General features: G+C 37.9%; 1 protein-coding gene across 9 annotated transcripts in view; it reads right to left on the bottom strand.

The window, feature by feature from the left end:
- Positions 1-2,143: 2,143 nt before the first annotated feature.
- The window catches only part of DENND6A (DENN domain containing 6A), a 90,033-nt gene continuing 80,271 nt past the window's right edge, over positions 2,144-11,905 (bottom strand). For all 9 annotated transcript variants that reach the window (XM_038566099.1, XM_038566093.1, XM_038566096.1 and 6 more), the window contains 6 exons: positions 11,445-11,534; positions 6,856-6,909; positions 6,645-6,754; positions 6,164-6,266; positions 4,950-5,024; positions 2,144-4,485 (listed from right to left, as the gene is read on the bottom strand). In XM_038566099.1, the coding sequence (XP_038422027.1) occupies positions 4,354-4,485; positions 4,950-5,024; positions 6,164-6,266; positions 6,645-6,754; positions 6,856-6,909; positions 11,445-11,534 (564 nt within the window). In that variant the 3' untranslated portion in view covers positions 2,144-4,353. The remainder of the gene's footprint in view (positions 4,486-4,949; positions 5,025-6,163; positions 6,267-6,644; positions 6,755-6,855; positions 6,910-11,444; positions 11,535-11,905) is intronic.

Raw genomic sequence — 11,905 nt, 5'->3', positions numbered from 1 at the left:
TCAACACTGTATTGGAGATTCTAGACAGTGCAATCAGGCAAGAGAAAGAAGTCATCTACTGAAAGAAGTAAAGCAGTTTTCATTCAGAGATGGTATAATCTTCTAGGTAAAAAATATGATGGAATCTACAAAAAAAAGCTACTAGAACTAGTAAATGAGTTTTTTAAGGTTGTGAGATACAGTATCAGTATACAAAAATCAAGTATATATTAGCATTTTGAACTAAACTTTGGAATGAAAAATTGAGAATTTAAAAACTGATATAATTTATAACATGAAAAAAAGACAGGCATAGGGATAAATCTGACAGAAGATGTGAAACATTTATACCCTGAAAACCACAAAATATTGCTGAGAGAAATTAAAGAAGACAAAAATAACAGAGATATATTTTGTTCATGGATCAGGGGGCAATATAATTAAGATGTCACTTCTTCCCCAACTTAAATATAGATTTAATATAATCCCAATCAAAATCAGAGGAAGAACTTGCATAGAAATTCATTAACTTCTGCTTCTTTAAAAGATGCTGTTATGAAAATCAAAAGACTAGTCACAAACTGAGGGAAAAATGTTTGCAAACTATATATCTGAGAAAGAACTTGTATCAAGAATATATAGAGGAAAAAAAAAAAGAATATATAGAGGGGACACCTGGATGGCTCAGTTGGTTAAATGTCCAACTCTTGGCTTCCATGAAGTTTAACTTTCTAATTGGCTAAACAGAAATGATGATATGACGACAAAAAGAATGGGGAGGCAAAAAGAAACAGAAGAACCTAAGCCTAGTGTTGATGCCAGTAAAACGGAAGGAGGCCTATGATTATTAGACAATAATCTTTTTTCTTTTTTTAAGTAGGCTGTATACCCAGTACCCAACATGAGGCTTTAACTCCAACCTTAAGACCAAGGCCTGTGCTGAGATCAAGAGTTGGACACCTAGCTGACTGAGCCACCCAGGTACTCCTGACAATAAGAATCTTAATTTGAAGAAATGCACAGCACAGCATTCAAGTAGTGTGTAACAGAGAAAGGCTGGTATTCAAAAGTGCAGAAGTAACCCTGGAGAATAGGATATAGCAGAATTCTCTTGCCATGCTATTTCAAACTGGGAAGTGTAATTGGAAAAAAAAACTCTAGGAGCTCTATTTTATTAACAAGTGCTAATTTCTATTGGTCTAATTACAAATACAATTCAACCAAATTGCAGATGGCATCTAAATAATATATCTTGAATATATGGAAGGATATGAAAGTGTTAATGATAATTTAGTCATTAATATGAGTTAATATATTTTGTTATTTAAATATTTATCCATAATTAGAGAAGTTTTTGTCTTCTTCAACTATGTTTTTAGAAGACTAATATTAGGAAGTTAGTAATTAAAATTTTCCCCAAGTTATGCTGAAAGAAGGAAGTCAGTGCAAGTGTATAAAAACAAATGAATTAAGTTATAAGCAAATGAAAACAAAAGGACAGATTTTAATAAAATCTCTTTTAAATGTAGTGAAATATTTTATAGTACACTTTCAAGGGTATCATCTAGTAACTTCAAAAAGGAGTAACATCCAATATATTTTATTTCTAACAAATAATTAAAATCCAAGGGGTAGTATCATATACTTTAAAAAAGGGAGATGAAGAAATAAAGGTAATTTGAAATTTTAAAAAAGGTAAAAAAAATTGTAGTAAGAGAGAATCCAATAATAGCTACTTACTTTATTAAGCGAAAAATTTTTCATCAGATCAGTTCATAAAGTCATTGATAAAGTCAATACACTGCCAACAAGGATTTGAAATCACGTCATTGATCTGTTGTTATACTGGACTGCTGTCCACTTGTTCATAGTAAGCAGAAGTTTTCATTTGAAATTTTTTTTAAAGATTTTATTTATTTATTCATGACAGACACAGGGCGAGAGGCAGAGACATAGGCAGAGGGAAAAGCAGGCTCCCTGAAGGGGAGCCTAATACAGGACTCAATCCCAGGACCCTGGGATCATGTCCCGGGCCAAAGGTAGATGCTCAACCACTGAGCACCCAGGTATCCCTCTCATTTGAATTTTTAAAAATAAGTTGGGAAGTAAAAAGATAAAGTAAAATTTTTTTTAAAAGGTAAAAATAAGTTGGGAAGTAAGAAACTTATAATGTACAAGTTTTATTTATTATGCAATTTTTCAAGCATTCCAACCTTACTCAGAAATAACACAAGACATCCAAGTGCTTTAAAATCCAAGGCCTTTAATTCATTTTTCAGTAATGACCATAAATGCCTTCACAAAACCTCTTTTTCACGAAAACGGAAGGCACAAGGCATTACATAACACCCTGAAAACAGTGATTCCCTCTGATGCTGGTGGAGATAACATTAAATGACAGTTTTTAGATCTTAACAATATCTCCTTAAAAAAAAAAAAAAAGACAACACTGAAAATCACAAAAAATTAGCAGTCTTTCTCAGATTCCCAATGCAATTTTCAGTTACTTTTACAAGTACATAATTTGAAATTAATAGATAAACCAGGTAAGTATGATATGGTTTTCAACATGTGTCAGGTTTTAGTTAAATACAGTAAATATGAAGATACTGTTATTCTGCTACTTGGCATCCTTTGCTACTCTTTAGCTGTGCAAAATAAACTTGAAATGATACATCCTGTAGTGGCATAATTTAAAAGATCCTTGATATGACACTAACAACTTTCAAATTCTGGTCACAAACTGCATATAAATTGTAAGATTATTAAAATACTCCTTTTTGAAAAATAATAAGATGACCATTTATACCTAAATAAGGTTTCCCAGAAAGATATGAAATACTTTAGCATATAAAAGTAGTTGCCCCTTTTCCATAAGGACAATGTTGTTTCACAAAATAACTCATATGATCCAAGGCAAATGATTTCTTTCAAATGCCATATTCTCTCTATGACTTTGAGGTATGCTTCAAGAGACTGTATCCAGGAGAAAAGGGCACATTTAGGTATAAGACCACAGTTACAAACACAAAGAGGCTTTCTGGGTCAGGAGTGCCCTTAAGAGTTACATTAACAGAAAACAAGAGACAGCTTCTGAAGCCATTTCTTTTACAAACACATACAACTAAATTTGGTTACTGAGAGGGTAATTCAAGACACAGCTATTTACGTATGTGCTATGTCATGTGTGGCTATTTTAAATAGTGGCTTCTGGAGGACACTCCTACTCAAACACAAACCAAACAACCTTACTTTACCAAATCACAATCTTCTATTTTTGGCAAGGTAGTATAAACAAAACAAAACAGAAACAAAATAAGCCTAGTGGTGCAATAAAAAAAACTAGCTTGCTTAACAGTGATTTAGGCAAAATCCCCATGTCTAACAACAGTAGGGACAGTATTCTGAGAAATATAATGGGGGGAAACCCCTACCAAACAAATAATGCTGAAAACTAATCTTATAATCAATCACTCACATGCCTATAACACAAAAGGTTTATGAATGCCTTTGACATGAGAATTCAGTTAAAAATAGCTGATTATGAGGTTTACAATTAGAATGTCTCTGGAAAACATCCAAGCTAATTAACCTAAACAGGTTCAACTAGTAAATGGTTAAGAAGAGATTAAACTCTTCCATAATTAATACTAGATGCTTTCTTGCCTTTGGAGAAACTGGTAAGGCTAAACTTGAAATGATAATAGAATTTAATGAAATGAAACCTACATGACAACTGAAAAAAAGATCACACCAGGGCACTACTAATACACATGATGATGGGAGGCAAGAAACGTCTTTAAGCGGTGATTACTCAGAAGAATGCCTTATAAAATTACATATCATAATCAAGTTAAGAAAAAGCTTCAAGACTAGCAGCTGGGCTTTGTGAAACATGTAGGACAACAGAAGGCACTACAAAAGCATTAATTACTTCTAACTACAGTCGGACAGATCAGTCTTTTCCTTCTTCTTAAGAAGATAGCCAGTGTGAATGTTATTTTTATATCCCCCTGAGTTTTAACATGATTGGGCAAAACAGCACCAATTTAAAAAAATATCTGCAATGCCAGCACTGCAGTTTGGAATCACTTAAACTGATGGCCCCACAGGTCTCTCATAAGAGCACTTTGAACATGATTAAAAATATAGAAATGCCTTTCGGTATTTCAGTATTAAAGTGGAACCACCACAGATATCCATTTTTAAAAATAATGCACTAAAAAGGTCTGTTTAGTCAGTATAGTCTTTCCACCCTGTAGCTAGCATTCACGGCTATTTTCCACACTGAGACATCTCCCTTGTGCGTTGGGTTGAAATGTCAGTATGCTTCATGGTGCACAATCTTTTTCGGCTGGAAAATCCTGGCAAGTGTCATGTCATGCCTGTTTTGAGCAGTATGCCTTGTAGGTCCTCTGGTAATGCTAAGATAATTGCATCTATGTGTGTCCGTAACTTTTCCATGGTGTCAGGTTTCACAGGCAAGCGCTCTCGATCAGCCTGCAACTACATAAAGAACATTTGGAAGCACTTAAATTATCCTCTCAGTCTGTATTAATATATTATATTCTGTAAATGAACAAGTTTAGTGGTTTTGATGATTTGGAAAATTCAAACTTATACTAGAATTTACAGAAATTGTAAAAAAGCAAGAACATGTCATTTAAACAATATATTGTTGAGATCAATAAAAGACTTCTATAAATTAATAGATAATATCTATAGGTACTAGGTGGTATTAGATATGTGACAATTTTTTTGTAAAGCTCATTAGACTCCCTGTAAATACTTTTCAAATAATATGGCATCACTCTGATCTGCTTGAGTGACCAAGTATTTTCAGATTTACCATCAATTGGCCAATCTTAAGCGCTCTCATTTAAAAAAGCTACTTCTGTTTCACATCATGAATTGTCACCTCAACTGTGAGGAAAATATCTTTATGGATCTTTGCTGTTTTGGCTACATACCAGCTTATTTTTTAGCTTCAATACAAGGTCTACTGTTTCTACTTCTGTGTGTTTCTGGGTCCAGAGAAGTAAGTCCTAGAAGAATAAACAAAACCCCAATCAGTTAATACTCAAAATACTTTTCAAACTGCTCTATTTTAACAGGCGAGGCTACTGAGCAGGAAGGATAGGAAGGAAAAGGAGAATAAAGATGTAACTCAGATATAGCATTAAAGTACAAGCATAATTCTCCATATGATATTTTAACAATATTAATGAGATAATTTTTGACATCAGAACTAACAGTTGTAAATAAAATGTAAGAAACTCCTTTCTGAGGTAGCCCTTTTATATCAATGAAAAAACTGCAACTCAGAGTATAACACTAACTCCCATCCCTATTAAGTAGTAAGTAATTTATAAGGAACACTAACAAATTCAGATAACTGAACATGTAAACTTTCACATCTACAAACAAGCTCTTCTTGGCTTATTTGTGGTTGCCTTCATTATATTCATTCTCTTAAAATCACAGTCACTGGGAGTTTATGATCAGAAAGTTCACTTCAAGGCTAGCGCACCTCACGTTAAATAAAAATGAGACTATCCTTTATATTTTCACAAGTAGCTCAATTTAACATAGTCTGGTGACAAATTATAGATTATAAACAGTCAAAATACATTAAAAAATTGGGAATAGTTACTGGAAAAGGTGTTCAGATTTGAATCTTGATTCTAGCCAGTGCTATGCTAATAAATATTTAACCACCAATTCTCTAGGAAAAGTCTCTGGTTTGTATGTAGCATTTGCGAATGTGGTATAATACACCAACTGTAACCAATTTCAAGCTACCAACCTGAGATCACTGAACACAGAGTTGGGAAGAGATGTACACAGTTAGTTGCTGTGGATCAGTAGAAGTAGGGCTCTAGCTCACTGCTGGCTCCATTACTTAGCAATGATACAATCTGAAGCAAGTCACTTAATTTATAATCCTTGAGGGTTTCATAATGCAAATTATAACACACCTACTTCAATGCATCATTGTGAGGATTAAAAGACATTGTCCATATTAAACACCTACATAGCCCCTGGCACACAGCACATGATCTAGAAAAGTTAGGTATTACTATTTACAAAGTAGTGGATATGGATATAATCTCCCAGCCGCTAAGGATAATCTTATCTTTATTTTCAATAGCTGTTAATCATCACATAAACACAGTTTTCTAACCTCCTCACAAAGAGCTTCTAAATGGAGTGCCTCCAATTTCTGGGTCATTTCCTTCCGTCGGGTCTTGAACCAACCATCAAAATTTGGAGATTTTAGAAAATGCCTATAAAAATAAATTTTAAAAAAGCAAAGTTTGATTATGACTTACTTCCTCTCCTTGATACCTTTCCTACCTATAGCTTGGAGAACCATGTGAAACTTTTTTTTTTTTTTAATATAAGTTAAAGTCCAGTTTTTTTTTTTTTTTTTAAGATTTTTAACTTATTTATTCACAGAGACACAGAGAGAGAGGCAGAGACACAGGCAGAGGGAGAAGCAGGCATCATACAGAGAGCCTGACATGGGACTCGATCCTGGGTCTCCAGGATCATGCCCTGAGCTGCAGGCGGCGCTAAACCGCTGTGCCACCGGGGCTGCCCTTTTGTTTTGTTTTTAAACAAAGTTCTACAGATGGGTGAAAAAAGGGGAAAAAAAGACCAACCGGTAAAGTCCAATCCAATCGCCTTTTATTCTAGAGGTCAGTTGAGGTCCTGTTTTCTCAAGTGTTTTCATAAATTCTTCTGGAAGGAACTGTCTTAATTGGGGTGGACTCTAGAAATTATGACATACTGATTTAAAAATTAGAAATGGATATACTCCCAGAAGTTAATGACAGAGAACTCAAATAAGAATTTAATTGAATATAGTTATACCTTCCATGGAGAGATACTTTTCTGCAAAGGCATCAAGCTTGCCACGTATCTTTCCTAAAACCAAGAAAAAATTAACCTACATTAGGCATTCTTTTTTTTTTTTTTAAGATTTTATTTATTTACTTGAAAGAGACAGTGCGAGCAAGTGTAGGCAAGGGCAGAGAAAGAATCCCAAGCACACTCTGTGCTGAGCACAGAGCTTTGTGTGGGGTTCAATGCCATGACCCTGAGACCAGGACCTGAGCAGAAACCAAAAGTTGGATGCTCAACTGAGCCACTGATATGCCCCAAAGTTAGGCATTCTTACCTAGAGACTTTTCAAAAACATTTAAACAGATGGGCTTAAAAAAAATAGGTTTACAACAAGTTTTTCATCATATGCTCTTTTAATAGCAGCAATACATCACTCCCCATAACAGACATAGGAAATTTTAGACTGAATTGAGAAGTCAGACTTTGAATAAGAATTTAACTAAATCTTATGTAATCCAAGGGACTGCATATTTTTAATGAAAATCATTAACCTTATTGGGTATGTACCAGAAAATGTACTCAATATTTTACATGCATGATCTCTTTTAATCCTTGCAACCATCCCATGTGGCAATTCTTACTGGGAAAGAGACTTTGAAAAGCTAAGTAAGCTGCCCAGGTCATGCAGCCTGAACCTGAATTCAACCCATGCCTTAAGCACTACAGTAAAGTTCATTTCAAATCAAACAGATTTAAATGGAACAAAATTAATTAACATCTACAGACCAAGAAAGAATATTTTGCTTCAAAATGTAATAGTGGGGGAGGGGAGGAGCAAGATGGCGGAAGAGTAGGGTCTCCAAATCACCTGTCTCCACCAAACTACCTAGAAAACCTTCAAATTATCCTGAAAATCTATGAATTCGGCCTGAGATTTAAAGAGAGACCAGCTGGAATGCTACAGTGAGAAGAGTTCGCGCTTCTATCAAGGTAGGAAGACGGGGAAAAAGAAATAAAGGAACAAAGGCCTCCGAGGGGGAGGGGCCCGCGAGGAGCCGGGCTGAGGCCGGGTCGAGTGTCCCCAGGACAGGAGAGCCCCGTCCCGGAGACGCAGGAGCTGCACCGACCTTCCCGGGGGAAAGGGGCTCGCGGGGAGTTGGAGCAGGTCCCGGGAGGGCGGGGATGCCCTCGGGCTCCCCGGGACAGTAACAGCAACTGCGCGCCCAGGAGAGTGTGCCGAGCTCCCTAAGGGCTGCAGCGCGCACGGCGGGACCCGGCGGGACCCGGAGAAGCCAGGAGGGGCTCGGGCGGCGGCTCCGCGGAGGGGGCTGCGGGGCGGGAGCAGCTCGGAGGGCTCGGGCGGCGGCTCCGCGGAGGAGGCTGCGCGGAGGGGGCTGCGCGGCCCCGGGAGCAGCTCGGCCGGGCTCGGGCAGAGGAAGAGGCTCCGTGCAGAGGGGCCTGCGCGGTTCCAGGAGCAGCTCGGAGGGGCTCGGGCGGCGGCTCCGCGGAGGGGGCTGCGGCCCGGGAGCGCGAATCCACCAGCGCAGGCTCCGGAGCACAGGGCGCCGGGACACAGCCCAGGATCCGGCCTCCCCCGGGACAGGCAGAGGCCGGGAGGGCCCAGGACAGCAAGGACGCTCCTGCCCCAGCTGAGCAGATCAGCGGCCCCGCCCCGGAGCCTCCAGGCCCTGCAGACGGAGTTCCTGCCGGAGCTGAATCCAGGTTTCCAGAGCTGCCCCGCCACTGGGGCTGTTCCTCCTGCGGCCTCAGGGGGTAAACAACCCCCACTGAGCCCTGCACCAGGCAGGGGCACAGCAGCTCCCCCAACTGCTAACACCTGAAAATCAGCACAACAGGCCCCTCCCCCAGAACACCAGCTAGACAGACAACTTCCAGGAGAAGCCAAGGGACTTAAAGTACACAGAATCAGAAGATACTACCCTGTGGTTCTTTTTTTTTTTTTTTGTTTTATTTTTTTTGTTTTGTTTTGTTTTTTGTTTTGTTTTGCTTTTTGATTTGTTTCCTTCCCCCACCCCCCCTCTTTTTTTCTCCTTTCTTTTTCTCTTTTTTTTTCTTTCGTTTTTTTTTCTCTTCCCTTTTTTTTCTCTTTCTCTTTTCTTTCCTTCTTTCTCTCCTCTCTTTTTCTCTTTTTCCCAATACAACTTGCTTTTGGCCACTCTGCACTGAGCAAAATGACTAGAAGGAAAACCTCACCTCAAAAGAAAGAATCAGAAACAGTCCTCTCTCCCACAGAGTTACAAAATCTGGATTACAATTCAATGTCAGAAAGCCAATTCAGAAGCACTATTATACAGCTACTGGTGGCTCTAGAAAAAAGTATAAAGGACTCAAGAGACTTCATGACTGCAGAATTTAGAGCTAATCAGGCAGAAATTAAAAATCAACTGAATGAGATGCAATCCAAACTAGAAGTCCTAACGACGAGGGTTAACGAGGTGGAAGAACGAGTGAGTGACCTAGAAGACAAGTTGATAGCAAAGAGGGAAACTGAGGAAAAAAGAGACAAACAATTAAAAGACCATGAAGATAGATTAAGGGAAATAAACGACAGCCTGAGGAAGAAAAACCTACGTTTAATTGGGGTTCCCGAGGGCGCCGAAAGGGCCAGAGGGCCAGAATATGTATTTGAACAAATTCTAGCTGAAAACTTTCCTAATCTGGGAAGGGAAACAGGCATTCAGATCCAGGAAATAGAGAGATCCCCCCCTAAAATCAATAAAAACCGTTCAACACCTCGACATTTAATTGTGAAGCTTGCAAATTCCAAAGATAAGGAGAAGATCCTTAAAGCAGCAAGAGACAAGAAATCCCTGACTTTTATGGGGAGGAGTATTAGGGTAACAGCAGACCTCTCCACAGAGACCTGGCAGGCCAGAAAGGGCTGGCAGGATATATTCAGGGTCCTAAATGAGAAGAACATGCAACCAAGAATACTTTATCCAGCAAGGCTCTCATTCAAAATGGAAGGAGAGATAAAGAGCTTCCAAGACAGGCAGGAACTGACAGAATATGTGACCTCCAAACCAGCTCTGCAAGAAATTTTAAGGGGGACTCTTAAAATTCCCCTTTAAGAAGAAACTCAGTGGAACAGTCCACAAAAACAAAGACTGAATAGATATCATGATGACACTAAACTCATATCTCTCAATAGTAACTCTGAATGTGAACGGGATAGAGAAGCTGTGGTCTCTGTATACAATGGAATATTACTCAGCCATTAGAAATGACAAATACCCACCATTTGCTTCGATGTGGATGGAACTGGAGGGTATTATGCTGAGTGAAATAAGTGAATCAGAGAAGGACAAACATTATATGGTCTCATTCATTTGGGGAATATAAAAAATAGTGAAAGGGAATAAAAGGGAAAGGAGAAAAAAATGAGTGGGAAATATCAGGGAGGGAGACAGAACATGAGAGTCTCCTAACTCTGGGAAACGAACTAGGGGTGGTGGAAGGGGAGGTGGGCAGGGGGTGGGGTGACTGGGTGATGGGCACTGAGAGGGGCACTTGATGGGATGAGCACTGGGTGTTATTCTATATGTTGGAAAATTGAACACCAATAAAAAATAAATTTATTAAAAAAAAACAAAAAACAAAAAAACAAAATGTAATAGTGAAGATCTCCAGGTTGCTCCCACATGATATTCCTAGACAGATTACATTAATAACTAACTACCTGGCATCTCTCTCCAATTCAGGCTCCATACTAAGACCACATTATGGTACTGTCTGATACTGTGAGGCAAGTTTTAGTATTTTATTTTTTTTTATTTAATTTAATTAATTAATTAATTAATTATTAATTAATTTATTTATTTATTTATTTTTTTAGTTTTAGTATTTTAATATGCTATTCTACAGAGTTTTATAGAAGGAACCATATCATGTAGTCATTTATTCCATAAGTATTGAGTGCTATCAGATACCAGACTGAGGAAAAGATAATGAACAAGACAGATAAGGTCCCTATCATTATGGAGTTAGCAGTCTCATGGATATCATATCAAATCATGCTCAAGAAAATAGTATCAGAGGGGTGGCTCAGTTGGGTTAAGTGTCCAACTCTTGGTTTTGGCCCACATTCGTGACCTCAGGGTCATGAGATCAGGCCCCACACTGGGCTCCTCACTCAGCACAGAGTCTGCTTGAGATTCTCTGCCCCTCCTCCTGCTCATGAGCTTTCTCTCTCTCTCTAAATAAAATCTTAAAGTGGCTTTGAAAAAAAAAAGAAAGAAATAATATCAGAGAAAGAGGCTCCAGGTTAACCCTCTTTTAAGGTATAAAGTGCAATAATTATGTAGTATTTCATAATTATTTCATTTAAGATTCAAAGCAACCCTGTAAGATAATTAGGAAAAGTGGAATTAGCCATATTTTACAGATAAAGAAATGAGGGCAGAGGAAGGAAGTGACTTGCCAAAGTTACATAGTTAATATTAGAAGAGAGTCCAGGTCTCTTGCAAAGGGCTCTATTTTTAATCATCAAACACATGAGCAGGCAAAGCACACAACTGAAGGTTTTGTGGATGGGGAAAGCATTCACATATCCCTCAACTAATCACTAAATTAAGCAAATATGTGTGTTAACTTACTAATGGAATGATGAAGCTTTGTGTCAGTTCCAAAAAATAGCGTCGGAGAATAACACTTTGAGCCTCTGAAGGACGCTTCTGTTGTACACCCTTAAAAGAAAAAGCAATGAGAACCTACATTCTAGTGTAAGAGAAAATAAAACAATGCATAATTATAGTAATCAATTGATATGTAAATACATATTTTTACTTGATTTAAAAAGAACCCTAGAACCTCATCTTGAAGTAATTTAACTTGAAGTTCACTGTGCAATATCTTGTGGAAAAACCCTTAGAGTAAAACATCACTGTTCATCTCACACTTAAAAGTATCAGTTTACAATGAAGTGTTTTTATTTCATACTTGCTGTATGAGTATTATTTACATTTTCCAAAAAATGCTAACTATCCTCTGTTATAGATGCTAAACTACCTCATGGAAGAGTCTATAACTTTTTCACTGTAACTCCTAAGTTTCTAGA

Source organism: Canis lupus, chromosome 20, assembly GCF_011100685.1.
Source record: "Canis lupus familiaris isolate Mischka breed German Shepherd chromosome 20, alternate assembly UU_Cfam_GSD_1.0, whole genome shotgun sequence".
In the NCBI taxonomy this organism is placed as follows: Eukaryota; Metazoa; Chordata; class Mammalia; order Carnivora; family Canidae; genus Canis; species Canis lupus.
Note: the sequence above shows the minus strand (reverse complement) of the source record. Positions and strands in the feature narration are given on the sequence as shown.